The 25,320-nt window shown below is 41.1% G+C and overlaps 2 protein-coding genes across 4 annotated transcripts in view; one reads left to right on the forward strand and one right to left on the reverse strand.

The window, feature by feature from the left end:
- Positions 1–1,640: 1,640 nt before the first annotated feature.
- map9 (microtubule-associated protein 9) lies at positions 1,641–23,882 on the reverse strand. Of its 3 annotated transcripts, none has more exons than XM_036933383.2 (14): positions 23,746–23,882; positions 22,935–23,011; positions 15,656–15,740; positions 14,914–15,471; positions 14,482–14,711; positions 12,507–12,618; positions 9,444–9,511; positions 7,078–7,148; positions 5,290–5,452; positions 4,578–4,667; positions 4,128–4,289; positions 3,209–3,354; positions 2,715–2,850; positions 1,641–1,891 (listed from the first exon to the last, which is right to left on the reverse strand). In XM_036933383.2, the coding sequence occupies exons 2-14, from the start codon at positions 23,007–23,009 to the stop codon at positions 1,772–1,774; spliced, it is 2,016 nt and encodes a 671-aa protein (XP_036789278.2). In that variant the 5' UTR covers positions 23,010–23,011; positions 23,746–23,882; the 3' UTR covers positions 1,641–1,771. The 3 variants fall into 3 exon arrangements, with proteins under 3 accessions (XP_036789278.2, XP_036789277.2, XP_090043275.1); XM_036933382.2 differs by lacking the exon at positions 23,746–23,882 and adding an exon at positions 23,312–23,614; XM_090187149.1 differs by lacking the exons at positions 1,641–1,891; positions 2,715–2,850; positions 3,209–3,354; ... (2 more) ...; positions 5,290–5,452; positions 23,746–23,882 and adding exons at positions 5,687–6,633; positions 23,312–23,605.
- The window catches only part of LOC110534295 (guanylate cyclase soluble subunit alpha-1), a 67,778-nt gene continuing 50,305 nt past the window's right edge, over positions 7,848–25,320 (forward strand). The window contains exon 1 of the mRNA XM_090187148.1: positions 7,848–7,920. The gene's annotated coding sequence lies outside the window, so the exon portion shown is untranslated. The remainder of the gene's footprint in view (positions 7,921–25,320) is intronic.

Raw genomic sequence — 25,320 nt, forward strand, 5'->3', positions numbered from 1 at the left:
CTTTAAACGACACTTTTTATGGATATCTTTAAGAAATGGCTTTCTTCTTGCCACTCTTCCATAAAGGCCAGATTTGTGCAATATACGACTGATTGTTGTCCTATGGACAGAGTCTCCCACCTCAGCTGTAGATCTCTGCAGTTCATCCAGAGTGATCATGGGCCTCTTGGCTGCATCTCTGATCAGTCTTCTCCTTGTATGAGCTGAAAGTTTAGAGGGACGGCCAGGTCTTGGTAGATTTGCAGTGGTCTGATACTCCTTCCATTTCAATATTATCGCTTGCACAGTGCTCCTTGGGATGTTTAAAGCTTGGGAAATATTTTTGTATCCAAATCCGGCTTTAAACTTCTTCACAACAGTATCTCGGACCTGCCTGGTGTGTTTCTTGTTCTTCATGATGCTCTCTGCGCTTTTAACGGACCTCTGAGACTATCACAGTGCAGGTGCATTTATACGGAGACTTGATTACACACAGGTGGATTGTATTTATCATCATTAGTCATTTAGGTCAACATTGGATCATTCAGAGATCCTCACTGAACTTCTGGAGAGAGTTTGCTGCACTGAAAGTAAAGGGGCTGAATAATTTTGCACGCCCAATTTTTCAGTTTTTGATTTGTTAAAAAAGTTTGAAATATCCAATAAATGTCGTTCCACTTCATGATTGTGTCCCACTTGTTGTTGATTCTTCACAAAAAAATAAAGTTTTATATCTTTATGTTTGAAGCCTGAAATGTGGCAAAAGGTCGCAAAGTTCAAGGGGGCCGAATACTTTCGCAATGCACTGTATTTGTCCCGTTTTCGAGAAGACCCTCTCAGAGGGACGGATGTGGCCAGAGGTTCTGCAGATAGGATTGGACCTCCATTATGGCATCTGCTGAGGGATTCCTTCGTGCTGCATCCCCAGTTGCTCTCTCGTCAAACAGCAGACGTTTGTGGCACTACTGCTGGTGCTTCTGCTCCATTTGATCCCTCTTCTTCCTGTTGCCCTGGTGCCTGAGCCAACTGACTGCTGGGGATGCCCCTCCCTGCTGCTGAGGTTATTCTTTGAAGAGGTTCATCAATCGCTCTGGCATCACTGAAGGCTAACTTCAAGTGCAGCGGTTTCTGATAGCAATATTCATTCTGTAGCACTTTCTGTCCATTGATGAACATAGGGTGTCCATCAACTCTGTCACATGTCCAGTGGTTACATTCTCTCTGGCGGCTGGCTGTAGACCCTTACACAGGAGTATAATTTTTGAGGCTGTCACATAGCTGAAAAGCGAGAACACTAACTTATTAGTTCAGGTTCATGTTTTGTCTACTGATACTACATTCTCATCTACTGCTCATATACATATATAATACTGGATTAAATAATGATGTAGTAATAACTGCTTACTGTACCTCTCTCCACTGATCTCCACAGTGACCTGCTCAAAGGGTTCCAGGACTCTGCACACCTCCTCCACCACCTCCCATTCCTCTTGGGTCAGAGCATCAGGAGGTATATTGACAATGGCCAGGGTAGAGATGATGGCGTCCTTAGACTCAAGAAACCACATTTTGAATTCCACCTTGGAGTTTCTCCATGTATGAAGTCATGAAGAAATGTGTCATGCAAAATTACATTTCAATACAGAAAAAAGTACACAGAATTCCAAAAATCATTCAATTTAATTTTGTACAATTTCATAAATAACACAATTTCAGTCATGATAAAAACATACAACAATCTAAATAGGCAAACTCCATATTTAGTGACATAAATCCATAGGCTGTGCAGGGATTATTTTCCAAAGGGCACAGTTTTACTAGGTGGACTCCAAGGGGGCGGTGGATCGTCTTGTAGAATAGCTTGTATCTGTCTCTCCTTCCTCTGTCTTGTCTGTTGGCGTTCTTTCCTTCTCTGTAGGAGAAGTGCAGACAAAATAGTAGCTCAATTGGCAGAACATTTAATTGTCAACATGGCGGGTTGGGTTCAATTCGAATTGAAGTCAGTAAATTCAGAAAGTGCCTTGAATTTGTCAATGTAAAGTGTAAAAAATAAAAACTGCTACTTCAAGCTGTCATCAAGGCAAAGGGTGGCTACAATGAAAATATACAATATATTTTGAGTTGTTTAACACTTTTTTGGTTACTACATGATTCCATGTGTTATTTCATAGTTTTGATGTCTTCACTATTGATAAAAAAAAACGAACATATATTAAAAAAAACATCAATTTCAGAAAAAAGGCTGTAACGTAACAAAATGTGGAACATCTGCTAAATATGTGAATGTGACCAATAAAATTTGATTTGATTTGTTATTTCTGTATAAGAAAAAAGTTGACGACAAAGTTGCCTCTTTTACAAGGGGATCCAATAGGATGGTGGTTTTCAATGTTGGTTTTCCCCAATTTGTGGGCGTGGTCGAGGGGAATTCCATATTATTACGTGAATACCGACTGGGACTATAAAGCCGCTTAAATGTGGTCTGTGTGCATACACTACCGTTCAAAAGTTTGGGGTCACTTAGAAATGTCCTTGTTTTTTAAAGAAAAACACATTTTTTGACCATTAAAATAAACTTTTGAACGGTAGTGTATGCACACAGACCACATTTAAGCGGCTTTATAGTCCCAGTCGGTATTCACGTAATAATATGGAATTCCCCTCGACCACGCCCACAAATTGGGGAAAACCATGGGGAAAAAATGGTAGTGGGGAAAAAATGGTAGTGTACATACCAGCCATTTTTCATACATCTCCAAGGCCATCCTATCCTTCTCTTCTTTTTCGTATCTCTCCTCTTCCTCTTTGATCTTCTCTTTCCGACGCTCCGTTTTCACTTTTTCGTGGACAACATCCTTCTTCCTTTCATTCCTATGTAATTTCCAGGGGAAGAAAAAAGGCAATTGTATAGTTTGATTCATTCATATCCTGTATCTATGCCAATGCTGTAACGTCCTCTAGTGTAACTGACCAATACATTTCTGTCTGTGATTTTAAAGAGCTTTCATCAAAGCTTGTTACTTTAGAAAAGATCAACATCAAACTGATGTTTGAAAAATAATATGCCACTTAGCAGGCAAATTTACCCAAAGTGACTTAGTCTACAGTAGTCAGCATACATTTTAATATGTTTGTGATCCCTGCAGGAATTGAACCCACGACCTTGACATTGCTAGTGCCACACCTTAACCAAATTGGGCCACCAAGGACCACCATTTGATGCTCTCACCAATTAGAAATGGCAGATATGGAATCTCTCTTTCTCTCCTCTTCCTTCTCTTCTTTCTTCTGTTTTAGTTTATTTTCAACCTCCTTCTGTTTCGTGTATTTCTCTTTGAGAAGTTCATCATGTCCCTGCTTCCACTTTTCAAAAACCTGCAGGGACATACATTCATAAAGATATGAATAAATGCAGATAATGTTTGCATAAATGCAGATAATGCATTGAGATATATTCTGTGACGCTTAATAACTACTTAAAGGCCCAGCGCAATCAAAAATGCGTTTTGACTGTTTTATATTTACACATTTCCACACTACTAGGTTGGAATAATACTGTGGAATTGAGAAAATTATGATAATGCCCTTTTAGTGTAAGAGCAGTTTGAAAAGACTGCCTGAAATTTCAGCCTGTTTTGGTGGGATGGAGTTTTGGCCTGACATCACCAGTCAGTAAATTAGTTATTAGACCAATAAGAAAGAGTTCCAAACCTCTATGCCAATAACCCCTAGTTTTCAGCTTTCCCCTCCCCACTCAGACCCCTCCCAGAATGTTGCTCTTTGCTAAGAAGCTTTTTGACCTGGGTACTTAATTGTCACTCAGAAATGATTTTATATTGAGATAAAAAATGGCTGCATTGGACCTTGGACCACAAACTGGTGCGTTAGCCACCTACTAGCATACCCCGTTCAAAACACACTTCCATATTTTGTATTGCCCATGGGACACATACACAATCCATGTCTCAAATATCTCATGGCTTAAAAATCCTTCTTTAACCCGTCTCCTCCCCTTCATCTACACGTATTGAAGTGGAATTAATAAGTGACATACAAGAAGGGATCATAGCTTTCACAGGGATTTATCTGGTCAGTCTATGTTATGGAAAGAGCAGGTGTTCTTAATGTTTTGTACACACAGTATATACCTTTTTAGCAGATTCCTTTTTCTCTTCTTGTTCATAAATTTCTCTTTGCTTCTTTTTGATCACATCTTGCTTTTCTTTGACTTTTGCTTTGATGACTTCGGTTTTCTTTTCTTTCCAAGCCTCATAAGAGGCCTTGGCATCGTCCATTTTAGCTTGCTCATCCTGTGGACAGAGGTAATAATGTGTTATTTGATGATTAGCTGTTTTCTTCTTGTATCATTTACTATTAATACATGAGGTGCTCTTAAGACCTACAGGACCTAAAATGGCTGCATTTATAGTTTAAGTTATATACCTTGGGCGGCAAGGTCATTCTTAAAATGAATTATCTTAATAGTGTCCATTCAACTATCTGAATAATTCTTTAAAAATCTATAAATTGATTATAGAAATATTATTCTGCAAATAAATTAAACTTTTAAGATGCAGTGCCAACATTTTCACCTTTACCTTTCTCCTCTTCTCTTCCTTTAATGTTTGTTCCTCTTTCCTTGTTTGCATTGTCTCTTGCAACTTCTCCCTTTTTTTTTTCAGCCATTCCTGTTATTTTCAGAAAATGGTTATGGTGTGTATATATATATCTGTATATACATACATACACACACACACACACACACACACACACACACACACACACACAGTGATGAGGTAGGGTAGATACAGTGCATTCGGAAAGTATTCAAACACCTTTACTTTTTCAAAATGTTGTCATGTTACAGCCTTATTCTAAAATGGATTTAATAAAGAATGTTCCTCATCAATCTATAGACAATTACCCCATAAAGACAAAGCGAACTGTTTGTTTTTTTTGCAAATGTATTGAAAATAAAACACGTACCTTATTTACATAAGTATTCAGATCCTTTGCTATGAGACTCGAAATTGAACTCAGGTGCATCTAGTTTCCATTGATCATCCTTGAGTTGGATGTTTTTACGTAACAAAATGTGGAAAAAGTCAAGGGGTCTGAATACTTTCCAAATGCACTGTATCGTAAATTAATAATCATAACGGAGACACAAAAGATACCATTTCATCTTTCTCATATATTCTGCATAGGGCCCAAAGGTTTTCTGCTCAGGTCACACGGTCAGGGAAAACTCCTGCCACATATCACAATCATGCATATATACAAAGTCATCCAATCAAATCCTGCCCATACCTGGTATATGGCCGCCCTGAGAGAATCTGCAGATCCGGGTTCTGCTTCCTTCAGCTGCACTTTACGATCCAGAACTTTCAGCGACCCCAAGTATTTGGACTCTGCTGTGTACGAACACACACTCTGCGACTTTCGGGAGCTTTTTGTCAGAGAACTTGAGGGCCTAAGGAAATAAAAACAAAATAGGAATGACCAAGGTTTACCAGAAATGAAAATGATCCCCATGCATTTCTTGTTATTACATCCAATTTTGAATTATTAAAGTGGCTCGAGATTTGAGTCAGTATGTTGACAGCAGCCACTAAATGTTAGTGATGGCTGTTTAACAGTCTGATGGCCTTGAGATAGAAGCTGTTTTTCAGTCTCTCGGTCCCAGCTTTCATGCACCTGTACTGACCTCGCCTTCTGGATGATAGCGAGGTGAACAGGCAGTGGCTCGGGTGGTTGTTGTCCTTGATGATCTTTTTGGCCTTCCTGTGACATCGGGTGGTGTAGGTCGTCCTGGAGGGCAGGTAGTTTGCCCCCGGTGATGCGTTGTGCAGACCTCACTACCCTCTGGAGAGCCTTGCGGTTGTGGGCGGAGCAGTTACCCTACCAGGCGGTGATACAGCCTGACAGGATGCTCTCAATTGTACATCTGTAAAAGTTTGTGAGTGTTTTGGTGACATGCTAAATTTATTCAGCCTCTTGAGGTTGAAGAGGCACTGTTGCGCCTTCTTCACCTAGCTGTCTGTGTGGTTGGACCATTTCAGTTTGTCCGTGATGTGTACACCGAGGAACTTAAAAAAAACGTTCCACCTTCTCCACTACTGTCCCGTTGATGTGGATAGGGGGGTGCTCCCTCTGCTGTTTCCTGAAGTCCAGGATCATCTCCTTTGTTTGTTGACGTTGCGTGTGAGGTTATTTTCCTGACACCACACTCCGAGGGCCCTCACCTCCTCCCGGTAGGCTGTCTCGTCGTTGTTGATAATCAAGCCTACCACTGTAGTGTCGTCTGCAAACTTGATCATTGAGTTGGAGGCGTGCATGGCCACGCAGTCATGGGTGAACAGGGAGTACAGGAGAGGGCGGAGAATGCACATTTGTGGGGCCCCAGTGTTGAGGATCAGCGGGGAGGAGATGTTGTTTCCTACCCTCACCGCCTGGGGGCGGCCTGTCAGAATGTCCAGGACCCAGTTGCACAGGGCGGGGTCAAGACCTAGGGTCTCGAGCTTAATGACGAGTTTGGAGGGTACTATGGTGTTAAATGCTGAGCTGTAGTCGATGAACAGCATTCTTACATAGGTATTCCTCTTGTCGAGATGGGTTAGGGCAGTGTGCAGTGTGATTGCGTCGTCTGTGGACCTATTGGGGCGGTAAGCAAATTGGAGTGGGTCTAGGGTGTCAGGTAGGGTGGAGGTGACCCTGCCATATACCTCTCGTATCTGAGACGTTGAATTGAGACTCTACTTTGTCGCAATACTGACGCTTAGCTTGTTTGATTGCCTTGCGGAGGGAATGGCTACACTGTTTGTATTCATTCGGTCATGTTGCCGGTTGCCTTGCCCTTATTAAAAGCAGTAGTTACGTTTCAAACAATGTCATAGTATTTGAAAATAGAATGGAATATCATGTTGCAGTACTGTGTAGTAGTTATTAACCTACCAATAATGGAAGATTTTATTGCATTAAGCATACTACTATCCTATAGTTTGCAAAGTATAATATAGTTTGAGGCCATGGGTAAATAGAAAAGGAAGGATTTCCCTGCAAGATTTAGATAAATGTAGAGAGAAATATGGTGTTTACCTGGTGTCGATAGAGTTCTCAGTCACATGGCTGAGTCTGCTTATATGATCTGGGTGATCCTCTGAATCGTCCTGAGAAGAAGCATGAATCACCTACATGAAAACTCCTGGACCTTATCACAATCACTTATCACAATCACTCTCAATAAGTTTTCTAATCACTCAATTTTCTGTAAATCCCACTCGCTAAAACAGTGTGGTGAGGAGTTTTAGGAAAGAGAAAGTTATAGCTCAGTTTAGTTTTAGGTTAAAATGTCCCTCAATGCAGTCTATGATTTTTACTGGATGGAGCCGTTAACAAAACCTGCAACTGTGGTTGGATGTAATTTTATACTGGTGAGTATTGTTAATTTTCCAAAATTATTACAAAGTGGGGTGAAGCTAATACTTTAGGTATATGATAGGCAATACAAAAATATCAGATTTAGTCAAATCAGATGGCATCATCAATAACAAAGCAAATTAAAACAGTAGTAGATTATAGAGGTCGACCGATTAATCGGAATGGCCGATTAATTAGGGCCGATTTCAAGTTTTCATAACAATCAGTAATCTGTATTTTTGGACACCGATTTGCCGATTATTAAAAAAAAAAAAAACTTTATTTAACTAGGCTAGTCATTTAAGAACACATTCTTATTTTCAATGACGGCCTAGGAACGGTGCGTTAACTTCCTTGTTCAGGGGCAGAACGACAGATTTTTACCTTGTCAGCTCGGATATTCGTTTTTGCAACCTTCCGGTTACTAGTCCAACGCTCTAACTACCTGCCTTACATTGCACTCCACGAGGAGCCTGTGTGGCAGGCTGACTACCTGTTACGCGAGGGCAGCAAGAAGCCAAGGTAAGTTGCTAGCTAGCATTAAACTTATCTTATAAAAAACAATCAATCTTAACATAATCACTAGTTAACTACACATGGTTGATGATATTACTAGTATATCTAGCATGTCCTGCATTGCATATAATCGATCCGGTGCCTGTTAATTTCTCATTGAATCACAGCCTACTTCGACAAACGGGTGATGATTTAACAAGCGCATTTGCGAAAAAAGCACTGTCGTTGCACCAATGTACCTAACCATAAACATCAATGCCTTCATTTAAAATCAATACACAAGTATATAATTTTAAACCTGCATATTTAGTTACTATTGCCTGCTAACATGAATTTCTTATAACTAGGGGAATTGTCACTTCTCTTGCGTTCCGTGCAAGCAGTCAGGGTATATGCAGCAGTTTGGGCTGCCTGGTTCATTGCGAACTACATTTATTCCTAACAAAGGCCGTAACTAATTTGCCAGAATTGTATATAATTATGACATAACATTGAAGGTTGTACAATGTAACAGCAATATTTAGACTTAGGGATGCCATCCGTTAGATAAAATACGGAACGGTTCCGTATTTCAATGAAAGAATAAACGTTTTATTTTCGAAATGATAGTTTCCGGATTTGACCATATTAATGACCTAAGGCTCATACGTGTGTGTTATTATGTTATAATTATATTTGATAGAGCAGTCTGACTGAGCAGCAGCAGGCTCGTAAGCATTCATTCAAACAGCACTTGTGCGTTTGCCAGCAGCTCTTCGCAATGCTTCAAGCATTGCGCTGTTTATGACTTCAAGCCTATCAACTCCCGAGATTAGGCTGGTGTAACCGATGTGAAATGGCTAGCTAGTTAGCGGGGTGCGCGCTAATAGCATTTCAAACGTCACTCGCTCAGACTTGGAGTAGTTGTTCCCCTTGCTCTGCAAGGGCCGCAGCTTTTGTGGAGCGATGGGTAACAATGCTTCAAGGGTGGCTGTTGTCGATGTGTTCCTGGTTCGAGCCCAGGCAGGGGCGAGGAAAGGGACCGAAGCTATACTGTTACACTGGCAATTCTAAAGTGCCTATAAGAACATCCAATAGTCAAAAGTATATGAAATACAAATGGTATAGAGAAATAGTCCTATAATTACTATAATAACCTCAACGTAAAACTTCTTACCTGGGAATATTGAAGACTGAAAGCTGGTGGTTCCTTTTAACACATGTTCTCATGTTCTGACCAAGGAACTTAAACGTTAGCTTTTTTACATGGCACATATTGCACTTTTACTTTCTTCTCCAACACTTTGTTTTTGCATTATTTAAACCAAATTGAACATGTTTCATTATTTATTTGAGGCTAAAATGATTTGATTGATGTATTAAGTTAAAATAAAAGAGGTCATTCAGTATTGTTGTAATTGTCATGATTACAAATAAATAAATACATAAAAAAAAAAAAGATTAAATCGGTATCTGCTTTTTTTGGTCAACCAACAATCGGTATCGGCGTTGAAAAATCATAATCGGTTGACCTCTAGTAGATTACTTACTTGATATTCTTCAAATGATGTGGAGTATTTTCCATCCTTTGCCTTGCTGTCTTCTGAAGTATGTCCATCTGTAAAAAGAAATTGAGTTTTTAGAATGTGTTGGATGTTGTCCATGTTGTCTTTGTTTATAACCTTCTGTCTGGGCACACACATTACCTATCAAATCCAAATTCATATTTTCAAAATTTTTTTGAATACTGCAGCTCACAAATGCATAGCGTGCATCAGGTAAACACGAGTCATATACAGTAGAAAATCTGACAGATTGACCAGGTGAATCCAGGTCAAAGCTATGATCCCTTATTGATATCACTTGTTAAATCCACTTCAAATCATTGTAGATGAAGGGGAGGAGGCAGGTTAAAGAAGGATTTTTAAGCCTTGAGACAATTGAGACATGGATTGTGTACAGTGGGGCAAAAAAGTATTTAGTCAGCCACCAATTGTGCAAGTTCTCCCACTTAAAAAGATGAGAGAGGCCTGTAATTGTCATCATAGGTACACTTCAACTATGACAGACAAAATGAGAAAAAAAAAAAATCCAGAAAATCACATTGTAGGATTTTTAAAGAATATATTTGCAAATATGGTGGAAAATAAGTATTTTGTCACCTACAAACAAGCAAGATTTCTGGCTCTCACAGACCTGTAACAACTTCTTTAAGAGGCTCTGTCCTCCACTCGTTACCTGTATTAATGGCACCTGTTTGAACTTGTTATCAGTATAAAAGACACCTGTCCACAACCTCAAACAGTCACACTCCAAACTCTACTATGGCCAAGACCAAAGAGCTGTCAAAGGACACCAGAAACAAACTTGTAGACCTGCACCAGGCTGGGAAGACTGAATCTGCAATAGGGAAGCAGCTTGGTTTGAAGAAATCAACTGTGGGAGCAATTATTAGGAAATGGAAGACATACAAGACCATTGATAATCTCCCTCGATCTGGGGCTCCACGCAAGATCTCACCCCGTGGGGTCAAAATGATCACAAGAACGGTGAGCAAAAATCCCAGAACCACACGGGGGGACCTAGTGAATGACCTGCAGAGAGCTGGGACCAAAGTAACAAAGCCTACCATCAGTAACACACTACGCCGCCAGGGACTCAAATCCTGCAGTGCCAGACGTGTCCCCCTGCTTAAGCCAGTACATGTCCAGGCCCGTCTGAAGTTTGCAAGAGAGCATTTGGATGATCCAGAAGATTGGGAGAATGTCATATGGTCAGATGAAACTAAAATATAACTTTTTGGTAAAAACTCAACTCGTCGTGTTTGGAGGACAAAGAATGCTGAGTTGCATCCAAAGAACACCATACCTACTGTGAAGCATGGGGGTGGAAACATCATGATTTGGGGCTGTTTTACTGCAAAGGGACCAGGACGACTGATCCGTGTAAAGGAAATAATGAATGGGGCCATGTATCGTGAGATTTTGAGTGAAAACCTCCTTCCATCAGCAAGGGCATTGAAGATGAAACGTGGCTGGGTCTTTCAGCATGACAATGATCCCAAACACACCGCCCGGGCAACGAAGGAGTGGCTTCGTAAGAAGCATTTCAAGGTCCTGGAGTGGCCTAGCCAGTCTCCAGATCTCAACCCCATAGAAAATCTTTGGAGGGAGTTGAAAGTCCGTGTTGCCCAGCAACAGCCCCAAAACATCACTGCTCTAGAGGAGATATGCATGGAGGAATGGGCCAAAATACCAGCAACAGTGTGTGAAAACCTTGTGAAGACTTAAAGAAAACGTTTGACCTCTGTCATTCCCAACAAAGGGTATATAACAAAGTATTGAGATTAACTTTTGTTATTGACCAAATACTTATTTTCCACCATAATTTGCAAATAAATTCATTAAAAATCCTACAATGTGATTTTCTGGATTTTTTTTCTCCTCATTTTGTCTGTCATAGTTGAAGTGTACCTATGATGAAAATTACAGGCCTCTCATCTTTTTAAGTGGGAGAACTTGAACAATTGGTGGCTGACTAAATACTTTTTTGCCCCACTGTATGTGTGCCAGAGGGTGAATGGGCAAGAAAAAAAAAGTGCCTTTGAACGGGGTATGGTACTAGGTGCTGTGTGCACCGGTTAGAGTGTGTCATGAACTGCAATGTTGCTGTGTATTTAACACTCAACAGTATCATGTGTGTATCAAGAATGGTCCACCACCCAGAGGACATCCAGCCAACTTGACACAACTGTGGGAAATATTGGGAGTCAACATGGGCCAGCATCCCTGTGGAAAGCTTTCAACACCTTGTAGTGTCCATGCCCTGACAAATGTAGGCTGTTCTGAGGCCAAAAGGGGTTGCCATTCAATATTAGGAAAGTGTTTCTAATGTTTTGTACACTCAATGTAAATAGAGTTAGGCCAATGTGGCTGAACGTGTCGAGTGCCACTTTTTCCTCCATAGCCCTTGCTAAGTGATAATCAACGCTTCTGCGTTGTGCTGTTCATTTCTAATAGTTTTCAAAACCTATGAAGATGTCCAGTAAAAGCAGATATGCTTTCACTGTTGACACTACAACACATGAATGCTAATCAATAATATATATTTTTTTAAAGTCTTAAATTCACTGCTCTGTTTTTCTTGTTTACAGCGGGTCATTTCATAGAGAACTGTCAGAGGCGCTTTTGTATTGCATCATCAACATTACAAGAATAAAGTTCTCAAGGTTATATGGGCGCTAGCATGGTGGCCATTCTAAAACCTGGCCTAACTCTCTCTCTATATGGCTCTGAGGTAAACACTAAGGGGAAGTTTCCAACCAGACCCAGAATAAATCTATGCCTGGACTAAAAAGCATGCTTATGAAAGAATCTCCCTTGAGCGTGCTTTTTAGTACAATAGACTAGGTTTGGGCCTGGGAAACCAACCTAAACTTGCTTTTCGGTCTAGGACTAGGTTTAATCTGTGTCTAGGAAACCGCTCCAAATGTTTATTTCTGCTTAAATTACAGATAGCTAACAATACTTGCAGCTGGATGTAGGCATTTCAGTTGTTTTACTTTGCACACAAGTGCTGTTTAGCGAGCAGAAAATGTCACCCATACTTCTTACCTCTACTCCAGGTGCCATCAGTAGATTTGTACAGCGAGTTTGACTGCCGACCTACGGTTGAAGAGGACGATTTGCGGAGTTTAGATGAGATGGAGTGGTCTCCTACGGGGCCCTGTGGTGAAATACAAAAATACAATATGACTTTATTGTCCAATGTGAGTTCGAAATGTGCATTTGTCATTTGGTCATCATCCAAAGGTTGTGATAAGGGCCAGCTAATCGATGGTGCCGTTGTTTTTGACTACCATTACAACATTGTCTGCATTATCTAACTGATCTATTTGCCGCAGTTTATTATGACTTCTCCTCAAATATGTTACGATAGTGACAGATGTGATTAGTATAAATCGGAGTTGAAAAAGAAAGGCCATTCTTCCCTCCCTTAAGAACTTCTGACAATCTGAAAGGACAGACAGGTATAAGCAACATGGCAAAAATCCCACTCTGTCCATCTGCGGCAGAGGTAGAGCTACTTTCAAAATCCATATTGCTTATACCCATCCCAAGGCACTAGCAGCTGGGTCATAGAAATTGACCACTGGTATAGATAGTAGGGATAATAAAGATGTAGACTCTTAGATAATCTATAGGTAAATGCCAAAATAAAGGAAACAAACAGTGTCTTAATTAGGTCGTTGGACCACCATAAGCCGCCAGAACAGCTTCAATGCACCTTGGCATAGTGTCTGGAAATATTCTTCCACGAGAAATTCCATCACTTTGTGTTTTGTTGATGGTGGTGCATAAGTGTTCGATTGGGTTGATCTCTGGTGACTGAGACGGCCATGGCATATCGTGAAACAGTCTTTGTCACTGTAGCTCCTGCCAAACGTGCCCAAACAATCACCCCTCTTTCAAAGTCACTGAGATCTCTCCTTTCCACCATGGTAGCAAAAATAATGGCCAACTGGGCCTGCCCAGCATTTTTATACATTCATTTGATTTATTTAAATAGGCAAGTCAGTTAAGAACATATTCTTATTTTCAACGACGGCCTATGAACAGTGGGTTAACTGCCTCGTTCAGGGGCAGAACGACATATTTTTACCTTGTCAGCTAGGGGATTCGATCTTGCAACCTTTCGGTTACTAGTACATGACCCCAAGCATGATGGGATGTCAATTCGACACCTGTGTGGAAGCACCTGCTTTCAATACACTTTGTATCCCTCATTTACTCAAGTGTTTCTTTTATTTTGACAGTTACAGTGGGGCAAAAAAGTATTTAGTCAGCCACCAATTGTGCAAGTTCTCCCTCTTAAAAAGATGAGGCCTGTAATTTTCATCATAGGTACACTTCAACTATGACAGACAAAATGGAAAAAAAATCCAGAAAATCACATTGTAGGATTTTTTATGAATTTATTTGCAAATTATGGTGGAAAATAAGTATTTGGTCACCTACAAACAAGCAAGATTTCTGGCTCTCACAGACCTGTAACTTCTTCTTTAAGAGGCTCCTCTGTCCTCCACGCGTTACCTATATTAATGGCACCCGTTTGAACTTATTATCAGTATAAAAGACACCTGTCCACAACCTCAAACAGTCACACTCCAAACTCCACTATGGCCAAGACCAAAGAGCTGTCATAGGACACCAGAAACAAAATTGTAGACCTGCACCAGGCTGGGAAGACTGAATCTGCAATAGGTAAGCAGCTTGGTTTGAAGAAATTTACTGTGGGAGCAATTATTAGGAAATGGAAGACATACAAGACCACTGATAATCTCCCTCGATCTGGGGCTCCACGCAAGATCTCACCCCGTGGGGTCAAAATGATTCCATGGTGTCTTAGCCTGGCCCCCAGATCTGCTGTCTTGCCAACTCCTACTGTATGGTCATAGTCAAGCCAAGCAACAATGTCCATCTGACAAAAACAATAGGAGTTGGCAAGATGGCACAAACAAACCTGGCACCAAGTTACCCGTTTCTGTTCCAGGTCAAAGTATCAATAAGACAACATCACGTTACTCACTTGTCGACTATGACTCCTGGCGGATGTTTTGCTAGAAGATGAAGTAGTGGGGGTGCTGGCCATTTCACCCTGGTCAATAGAGGAAAGAGAGATGGACACAGAGGAGGTGGGGGGTCTGCTAGGAGGAGTTTCCTTGTCCACGGCGACAGGCTCTGCCTCGGTTTGACTGCTCACCCTCAGGGTCCTCTGCCTGGGTTTGGGTCTGGGTGGCTCATTCTCGACAACACTGTCTGAATGGGAAAGGGATTAGACAATAATACCTAATAATTCCTAAGACTATAGCTACAAACATATGATAGCTGACAAAAATAAGATAACAATGAACCAATGTCGCCCACAAATTGTGTCATGACCATATCCAATACATCATACATAACATTGTGCATATTGATGACAGGAACAAGCTATGAATTGAAGGAGATTTGAAGAAACCTGTCAAGGATGCGCATCTGATGAGTGGCAGTGGAGTAGCTAGCTTTCCTTTTCCTCCAGTCCTCGATTCTTTGCTCTCCACACTATTTTCAGACGGCAAGGGCAATGGGGTTTCCAACAGACCACCATTAGATGGCAGGGGCAAGGGAGAATCCCAATGGCTGTTGTTCTCCGAAGTTGATTGTAATGGGGATTCTGTTTGACTTGGTTGCGAGGGTAGGGAAAGAGGAGATTTCAATTGACTGTTCTGTGATGCCGAGGTTTCTGTGTAGTCTTGATGAGGGTTTTTATAGTGCAGTGAGGAGTCCGAATCCTTCTGGTCGCTGCTACCTCCAATAAAGCCGTCTGTTTGTTCATTTTTATGTGGGTCAGGTGTCGCCAAATCTTGTAAGGGGGAAGTGGCCTTTCGCGTCTTCATGAACGAAACTCTCGTCGGCCTTTTGCTTTCCTCCTCATCGTCGTCCGACAGGTTGAAGTCGTTGATCTTGGCTTTTTTCTTTCCAGCCTTGAAGGTATCGATTCTCTTTTTTCTTGAATTGAGAAGTTCTTTCAACACATCTAGGAAAATATTACAAACACATCTGTCAGTAATTTGGTGGTCAACTTATAACAGTGTTGCCTAATGTAAAATGTAGCTTGCCAATATGAACTGATAGTGTAATAGGGGGGATTTAAGATCACTGAAGTTCCGATTTCGAGTGATCGATGTATGTGCCACTCATTAGTATGACTAATGTCTTACCATCTTCATCAAAGTCATCCGAATAGGAGTATTGGTCAGTCTTCTTTTTACTTGCTCTAGCAGAAACAGCTGCCTCCAGCTCATCCTAAGAAGGGGGGGGGGGTGCAACTCAATATTAGGAAGGTGTCCTTAATGTTTTGTACACTCAGTGTATTTCAAAGCACTCTCAGTAGACCATTTTAAAACCCTTTTGTTCATAGGCTACTTCTGTCTAATGGCCAGGATAAAAAAAGACGCACCTATGCGATACTGCTAAATCAGCCTTGATTAAGAGGAGGGTAGGCTATGCTTGGTTTGGGGAGAAACCAAATGGGGGGGAAACCAGTTGTTTTGTTATGTTTCTAAATACGAGATTCACCGGCACAAAAGGCACATCTCTCCTTCCATGGACACTGCGCGCCATGGATGGATAGGCTGCGCTTCTGCTCTCAAATCCATGCCATTATCAACTGCGCTACGTTAAGACCTGCTTTTTGTGGGTCTTAACTTCTCATTAGCGCTGCTTGAAATTATCCCTTTTGCGCTTCTTTGTAAGGACACCTCAAATATTACCACCCCTCCTACCTCAGCGCAAGCGTGCTGATGTTAGACAGGTAAATTACCTTACTTGGCGTTGGGGCTGGACAATTACGAAATTGTAAAACCAACGTGCATTTGACACTTGCGTCTACTTAGCGCCAGCTCAGCTTGAGGCCTAGATATACAGCACACTACCTCTTTTGTATATATATGATTTTGTCACCAACCATTTGAACTCTAACCTTTTTGGGCTGGCCAACTAGAGAGTCGAGACTGAGCTGGCCCTTAGTATGCCAAGACACTGATTTTGATTCCGAGAATTTTGGATGGGAGAGCACGCTTTTTAAATAGGAGTCATATGTGTTGCCATATGATTGACAACGGATCATGACGGATCATGACTGACCGACCAAAAAAAACGGTCCCTCTTTCAACTCGTCCGATAGTTGATTTGCGTTGTACTTTTGATAGACAAAACCAGACAACGATGTACGTCATACAATTGTATCCATGTTAATGTGTCTCAGTGGGGCCGAAACCTAAACAGGAAGTTTAATGTCTCCAAGGTACACATCAAACACCTGGTGCACATAACAGTATCACGTTAATGCAAACATTCTGACAGATTACAGATCATTTAGCCTTTGTCATGACTCTTTTGGAGTCATTTCATGTTCAGTTTGATTAACCAAAGCTTTTTCTAAACCCAAATACTCCTCGCATTTGATACAGTTTCGGAAACATATGGAACTTAACTTTCAAATCAGCGATAAATTATATTTTAAACTACTACACACCTTTATAGGGTTATGGTTAGTGTTCCCTCATGGCCATATCTCCATGTTACAGCCTGTGTTTACGGAAGACAGGCGGAAGACAGAGGGACCACTAGTGCTAATTAGCTTTCTAGCATGCTCTGGAATGGAAGAAGGCTGTCAGAAACGTGTTGTACCACTCAATACTTTTATAAATATACATTTTGTGATGCTTACTGTGTACCTGTGCTTATCCTGATTGTTTCAGAGTTGTCAGAATTCATATTTTTTGTGTAAAATGCAACAAAATGCACCCAAAGAAAAGCTTAAAGTTACACAGGACAAACATAGGTACAAGGTAAGCATTAAATAATGGACATTTTTATAAGTATCGACTGATAGCGGTACACTCCGCAGACACTCATTGCAACTCCATTGAGATTTGGGCCTATAAGTTGTGTTTACTAAGCTAGGCCTATACCTAGACCTTCAAGTCACAGATGAAAGGTAGGCTCTCTTTGTTCTAGCCTATGACTTAACCTCATGAAAAAAATACTACAGTTTACCATAGAATACTATAGTACTTACTTCAGAATTCTGTAGTAAAGTGTAGTATACTGTAGAATACTAAAGTAAATAATACAGTATTATCCACTCAAATCACTGTAGTTAAACTAGAGTAATGTCCGCAAAAACACTACAGTCCGGTCAAAAACACTACACTTGTATTATAAATACTATGGTATCCAATTTGTATAAAGGCCTACCCTGCCCATTCCCCTCCCGCATATCCCAATTTGTGCCACCCATAAGTGAGCAACCTACATACATGCCAAGTGTAGACCATATATTGTGTTCCCTACAGGTTATAAAAAAGAAGCTCTTAACTATCTGTTTAGATCCCAGTCCTACCTACCTACAGGTTATGGAAAATTTGCTCTTTTAGTATTTCTCCAGTAGGTTCTTAATTTTTTTTTAAACAAACAATACACATTCAAACAACATCATACATCACCCCTGCCCAGACCCACGAGCACACACTCCCCATCTCCAGAGCACGCATGACTTTCCGCCACATGGCCTGAAACTGCACCATTTTGTTTCTGTCCATAGCCCAAGTACTTTCAATATTTAAATAATAATTAATTGGATTTTTCCATTGTGTTAATGATGGCAGATTGATTTCCATGTTTTGAGTATACGTTTTTTTTTCAAGATGAGTTATGAGAAGAGAATCATCCAACCCATCGGGTATCTCACTACACCCCCATATGGCATGTCTTGAAATATGCAGACAATCGGATGAAAAGTACATTTACATAGTGATATTTCTGACAGACAACTTTCTAGCTCCGCCCACAAAACTTCCAGAATTTATACCATTCCCAGAAAGCATGGATTATTAATTTACACTTAAGACATGACTGCCATTGTGCTGTAGAATTTGTGAATTTCAAATTCAAATGTATTTGTCATATGCGCCGAAACAGTTGCAGACCTTACAATGAACTGCTTACTAACAAGCTATTAACCGACAATGCAGTTAAAATACAAAAAAAAAGTACAAAAAAAAAGTAAATAATTAAAGCGCAGCAGTAAAATAACAATAGCGAGGCTATATACAGGGGGTATAGATACAAAGTCAATATACAGGGGCATCGGTTAGTCGAGGTAATTGGGGTATATGTACATGTTAGTGACTATGCATAGATAATAACAGAGAATAGCAACAGCGTAAAAATAGAGGGGGCGGAGGGGCAATGCAAATAGTCTGGGTAGCCATTTAATTAGCTGTTCAGGAGTCATATGGCTTGGGGGGTAGAAGCTCCGGTACCGATTGCCGTGCGGTCGCAGAGAGAACAGTCTATGACTAGGGTGGCTGGAGTCTGACAATTTTTAGGGCCTTCCTCTGACAACGCCTGGTATAGAGGTCCTGCATGGCAGGAAGCTTGGCCCTAGTGATGTACTGGGCTGTACGCACTACCCTCTGTAGTGCCTTGCGGTCGAGGGCCGAGCAGTTGCCATACCAGGCAGTGATGCAACCCGTCAGAATGCTCTCAATGGTGCTGCTGTGGAATCTTTTCAGTCTCCTGAAGGGGAATAGGTTTTGTTGTGCCCTCTTCACAACTGTCTTGGTGTGCTTGGACCATGTTAGTTTGTCAGTGATGTGGACACCAAGGAACTTGAAGCTCTCAACCTGCTCCACTACAGCCCATCGATGAGAATGTGTGCGTGCTCGGTCCTCCTTTTCCTGTAGTCCACAACATTATCCTTTGTCTTGAGGGAGAGGTTGATGTGCAGGCACCACACGGCCAGGTCTCTGACCTCCCTATAGGCTGTCTCGTCATTGTCGGTGATCAGGCCTATGACTATTGTGTCATCAACAAACTTATTGATGGTGTGGAGTCGTGCCTGACTGTGCAGTCATGAGTGAACAGGGAGTACAGGAGGGGACTGAGCACGCACCCCTGAGGATCAGTGTGGCGGATGTGTTGTTACCTACCCATACCACCTGGGGGTGACCTGACAGGAAGTCCAGGATCCAGTGGCAGAGGGAGGTGTATAGTCCCAGGGTCCTTAGCTTAGTGATGAGCTTTGAGGGCACTATGGTGTTGAACGCTGAACTGTAGTCAATGAATAGCATTCTCACATAGGTGTTCCTTTTGTCCAGGTGGGAAAGGGCAGTGTTGAGTGCAATAGAGATTGCATCTGTGGATCTGTTGGGGCGGTATGCAAATTGGAGTGGGTCTGGGGTTTCTGGGATAATAGTGTTGACGTGAGCCATGACCAGCCTTTCAAAGCACTTCATGGCTACAGACGTGAGTGCTACGGGTCGGTAGTCATTTAGGCAGGTTACCTTAGTGTTCTTGAGCACAGGGACTATGCTACTCTGTTGAAACAGGTTGGTATTACAATGTTAATCAGGGACAGGTTGAAAATATCAATGAAGAAACTTGTCAGTTGGTCAGTGCATGCTCGGAGTACACATCTTGGTAATCGGTCTGTTGACCTGTTTTAATGTCTTACTCACATCGGCTACAGAGAGCGTGATCACACAGTCATCTAGAACAGCTGGTGCTCTCATGCATGTTTCAGTGTTACTTGCCTCGAAGCGAGCATAGAAGCAATTTAGCTCATCTGGTAGGTTTGTGTTACTGGGCAGCTCGTGGCTGTGCTTCCCTTTGTAGTCTGTAATAGTTTGCAAGCCCTGCCACATCCAACAAGCGACGGAGCCGGTGTAGTATGGTTCAATCTTAGTCCTGTATTGACGCTTTGCCCGTTTGATGGTTTGTCGGAAGGCATAGCGGGATTTCTTATCAGCTTCCAGGTTAGAGTCCCACTCCTTGAAAGCGGCAGCTCTACCCTTTAGCTCAGTGCGGATGTTGCCTGTAATCCATGGCTTCTGGTTGGGGTATCCACATAGTCACTGTGGGGACTACGTCACTGATGCACTTATTGATAAAGCAAGTGATTGACATGGTGTACTCCTCAATGCCATCGGAAGAATCCCTGAACATATTCCAGTCCGTGCAGCTCATTGAGTGCGGTCTTAGTGCCAGCATCGGTCTATGGTGGTATGTAGACAGATACGAAAAATACAGATAAATTCTAGTTAGATAGTGTGGTCTACAGCTTATCATGAGATACTCTACCTCAGGCGAGCAAAACCTTGCGACTTCCTTAGAGTTTGTGCACCAGCTGTTGTTGACAAATATGCATAGGCTGCCCATTGTCTTACCAGAGGCCGGTGTTCTATACTGTCGAAAAAGCTTAAAACCCGCCAGCTGTATGTTAATCATGTGGTCATTCAGCCACGACTCGGTGAAACATAAGATATTACAGTTATTAATGTCCCATTGTTAGGATATACATGCTCGTAGTTCGTCTATTTTATTATTGATTAATTGTACGTTGGTTAATAGGACCGATGGTAAAGGTAGATTACCCTCTTGGCGACAGATCTTTACGAAGCACCTGGACCGTCGTCCACGATATCTCCTTCTTTTCCTCCTGCGAATGACGGGGATGAGGGCCTTGTCGGGTGTCTCGAGTAAATCCATCTCATCCAACTCATTAAAGAAAAATTATTTGTTCAGTTCAAGGTGAGTAATCGTTGTTCTGATGTCCAGAAGCTCTTTTCGTCATAAGAGACAGTAGCAGCAACATTATGTACATGCGAAAAAACAAACAAAATAACACAGGTTCACTAAGTGGGCCATTGCCAGAGGGTGAGTGGGCCATTGCCAGAGGAGAGAGAGTGTGACATTTCAGCAGTAGGTATGAAATAATGACAGACAGACGAACTAGATAGCCAATTCAAAACATAACTTGTAGCAATTTCTTGCTAGTTAACTACAGCTAAAGTATTGGCGTCATTGTCGCCTTTCCACCAGCACTGTAGATAGCCTAAATAATATAAACGCAACAATTTCAAAGATTTTTCTGAGTTATAGTTCATGTAAGTATATCAGTCAATTGAAATAGATTCATTAGGCCCTAATCTATGGATTTCACATGGCTGTGCCCCTGCCCAGTCATGGGAGGGTGTAGGCCCAGCCACTAGAGAGCCAAGACCAGCCAATCAGAATGACTTATTCCCCACAAAAGGGCTTTATTTAAGACAGAAATACTTCTCATCGGATGGGATCAGGCACGACAACCTTCCAGTGTCAATAATGCTTACTTGCTCATTAGACATGACATATAATAGTAAAATCCTTAACAGTGAATAATCAGAAGTCTCTATTGCATAATGTAATTTGTGAATTTTGGTGAACATTTTCTAATGGATGAACATGGAAAAAGACAGCTCATGGACTTCTTTCATCCCAAGTCAAGCACCGTCTCTTTTGTATAATAAATTTGCTTATACTGGATTAAGTGTACATTTTCGTTAACTGTAATTTCGTTATGTTCCAACTTTCTTGTGCCAACATCAGTTCTTGGTTACAATAGTTTATATTTTTTTCAAGGAGAGTGTCAGTTGGATATCTTCCCTATCATATAAAAATAATTTAGGGGCGGCAGGGTAGCCGAGTGGTTAGAGTGTTGGACTAGTAACCTAAAGGTTAACCCACTGTTCCTCGGCCGTCATTGAAAATAAGAACTTATTCTTAACTGACTTGCCTAGTTAAATAAAGGTAAATACATTTTCTGACTCAAATAAGATTCCCTTAAGTTTTAAGATACGTAACTTTTAAGTTGTATGTATTTGAAACTATCGACATTGGTCAGTCCATAATTACTTTTGCATTGTGTCATGGAAATACATGTATTTCCTGTTAACAACTCATTTAGGGTTTCTATGCCGGTAAATTCTGAAAAGCTATCCAAGGATTGTTCCTTAAGGTTGTGTTTTTAGGAACTGATATTGTTTGTTTTTATAATGATGGCCTACCCCGGCCAAACCCTAATGACGCTGGGCCAAATGTGTGCCGCCTTATGAGACTCCCAATCACGGCCGTTTTTGATACAGCCTGGAATCGAACCAGGGTCTAGTGACGCATCTAGCACTGAGATGCAGTGCCTTAGACTGCTGCACCACTCGGGAGCCCGTATTCTGGTAGAATACGTTTCATTTTCTGCCATATTGTTATAGTGTTCTTATCTATGAAGTTGTTCATGTTTAAAAACTTAACTCCAGTAGGTTTCCTCAAGGAGAATCACTTCTATGTCAAAGATAATAAAACAAAAACACTACAGTACATCAGCAAAAACACTCCAGTAAATACTACAATCTGCAAAAACATGACATTTACTATACTAGTTATTTTACTACAGTATTTATAATATAGTTAACTGTAAATACTACAGTATATACTACAGTATACAGTAAATACCGCAAAAAAATACTACAGTGAATACTATAGTATTTATATCATGGTATACTATAGTATTTTTTTTATGTTGGTATAGGCCGTTAGGCATATAACGAGTACGTTAGTAATGCGTGCTGAGCAGAGGCAGTAAAAAAAACAGGTATTGAACAAGCAGTTTATAGCTACCTGAAAATGTGTTCTCCTCGACGCCTTCGGGCTCTTGGTGTAAGCCAGTGTTGTGCTGAAGTCTTTATCTGCCATTCCTGGAAATCAAAAAGTTATTTTGAGATGCCAGCCATGTGAATAGCTGAGTTAGCTAGCCAAGCTAGTTTAATTTGCAAGCTACTGTAGCTATTTGTCTTAGACTAAACGCATTGCCATACAAATCAATGTGACCTTGGTTATCTCTGGTTTTGAATAAGCTAACGTCAGCTAGCTCACCCAGCCCACTTTATCTTTCTAGGGAAAACGTGATTTAGCTAAAGCTGCAAGAAATATCCTGCTATCTCATGAAAAACAACTAGCTTAGCTGTATGCTAACGTTAGCTATTTAATCTGTATACCTCAGTTGGTTTGATCTTGTTTGTCAAGGAGGTAGTTTGTTGCTAAAACAACATGTTTCACTGAATGAGGGGATTCTCTTAAACTGGCCTGGGCGCCCGGGTTTTCGTAGTTTGCAGCGGGTAAAAAACGATAGCATTCGTTTTGGAACCAGACTGCCCCCACCCCCCGTGTCACGCGACGAACCATAGGCCGGTTCAACACTGACCAGGGTATTTAACAGAACTCTGCAATTGTTGGGTCGTCTCTAGTTACCACAAACACAAAGTCATACACCGTAACTAAGGAACTGTTTCTGGATCACTTCCGTGTCACGTTTTTCCTCAAGGTTGGAATTTCATAATAAAGGTTCCCTATACATAAGTGTAAAACACATTCATGCAACAATATTTTATATACAAGTTTTTTTAAAGGCAATTTAAAGGAAAACACGTACACTTAATGAAGCACTTTGATCTATTTTACTTCCCCAGAGTCCGATAAACTTGTGGATGCCATTGCATGTCTCTGCGTCCAGTATAAAGGAAGTTAGCGGTAGTTTCGTGAGCCAACGCTAAGAGGCATTCGTCCAATGACTAGAAGTCTACAGGAACAGCTGGTTTAATTGCGCTGGTTACTTAATAAATTCATTCATTCATTCATTAGTTAGTTAATTGCTAGTTAGCAATTGCTCTAACGCTACTTAGCAACTTCCTAAAAATGGTATGCACGAGTTCATCCAACTCTGGGGAAGTTTAATTTTTTTAAATTCCCGGAGTATCCTAAGCACAATACATGGACTTTACATAGAAAAATGGGGTCCTAGCCCTATATGATAAATCAGAAATCAGTATAAAATGCATGATATTGAATAAATAAATACAAATTCTAGAAGTATTGACAACAATAGCGAAGTCCCCTTATACCTAATATTGCAGGTTTAATGTAGATTGTTATTGTTGTGATAGTCTCTTTGTGATCTTTTTGTGAATGTCTCTTATCACTTTCAAAAAGTACTTTCAGGGAAAATGTGTGGGACATCACTGATCCATACAAATACTACATAATGTCAAGTGGTGGCCACTTTTCTGCCAATCAATCAATATAATTTTGGATAAACAGGAAAGTGTTATTATTATTCCATTTGGGATACTCAGAATATTGCAAGCGTACTGTCATTGTTACATGTATCTGCCTTGATTTTAAGACTTGACCGTTCATCATGTAACTTTACTGCTTATTCCAAGTCAGGGAATTTGTATTTGTTTTTATTAGGGATCACCATTAGCTGTTGCCACTCTTCCCGGGGTACAAACACACCATGGCCCTACCATTACATATAAAAATTAAAAATAGTACATCATAAAACATTACCACACCACTACATATCCACAATACAAAATGCATAATACCAGTACACAACAATTTTACAATGTGCGTGTGTGTAGAGTTTGTGTGCTAGCGCCTATGTGCGTATACGTGTGTCTGCACCATTGTGTTTCTCTTCACAGTCCCGGCTTGCATCAATTACCTGATGTGGAATAGAGTTACATGTAGTCATGGCTCTATGTAGGACTGTGCACCTCGCCTGTTCTGGACATGGGGATTGTGAAGAGACCTCTGGTGGCATGTGTTGTGGGATATGCATGGGTGTACAAGCTGTGTGCTAGCAGATTAAATAGACAGCTCAGTACAAATAGTCTGTCAACTCTTCTTACAAAAACAAGTAGTGATGAAGTCAAGCTCTCTTTCCACTTTGAGCCATAAGAGATTGACATACAAATCATATATATTTCAGGACACTGTAAAGTCCATGGAGAATAAGAGCACCTCCCCCAGCCGCCCACTGCACAGAGGCTAGGAAACACTGTCACCACCGATAAATCTATGATAATCGATCATTTCAGTAAGCATTTTTCTACGGCTGGCCATGCTTTCCACCTGGCTACCCCTACCCCGGGCAACAGCTCTCCACTCTCTGCAGCAACTTGCCCAAGCCACCCTCCCCCCGCGTCTCATTCACCCAAATCCA

The sequence above is a fragment of the Oncorhynchus mykiss genome, chromosome 10 (genome assembly GCF_057628025.1).
Source record: "Oncorhynchus mykiss isolate SJ-2025 chromosome 10, ASM5762802v1, whole genome shotgun sequence".
Lineage (NCBI taxonomy): Eukaryota > Metazoa > Chordata > Actinopteri > Salmoniformes > Salmonidae > Oncorhynchus > Oncorhynchus mykiss.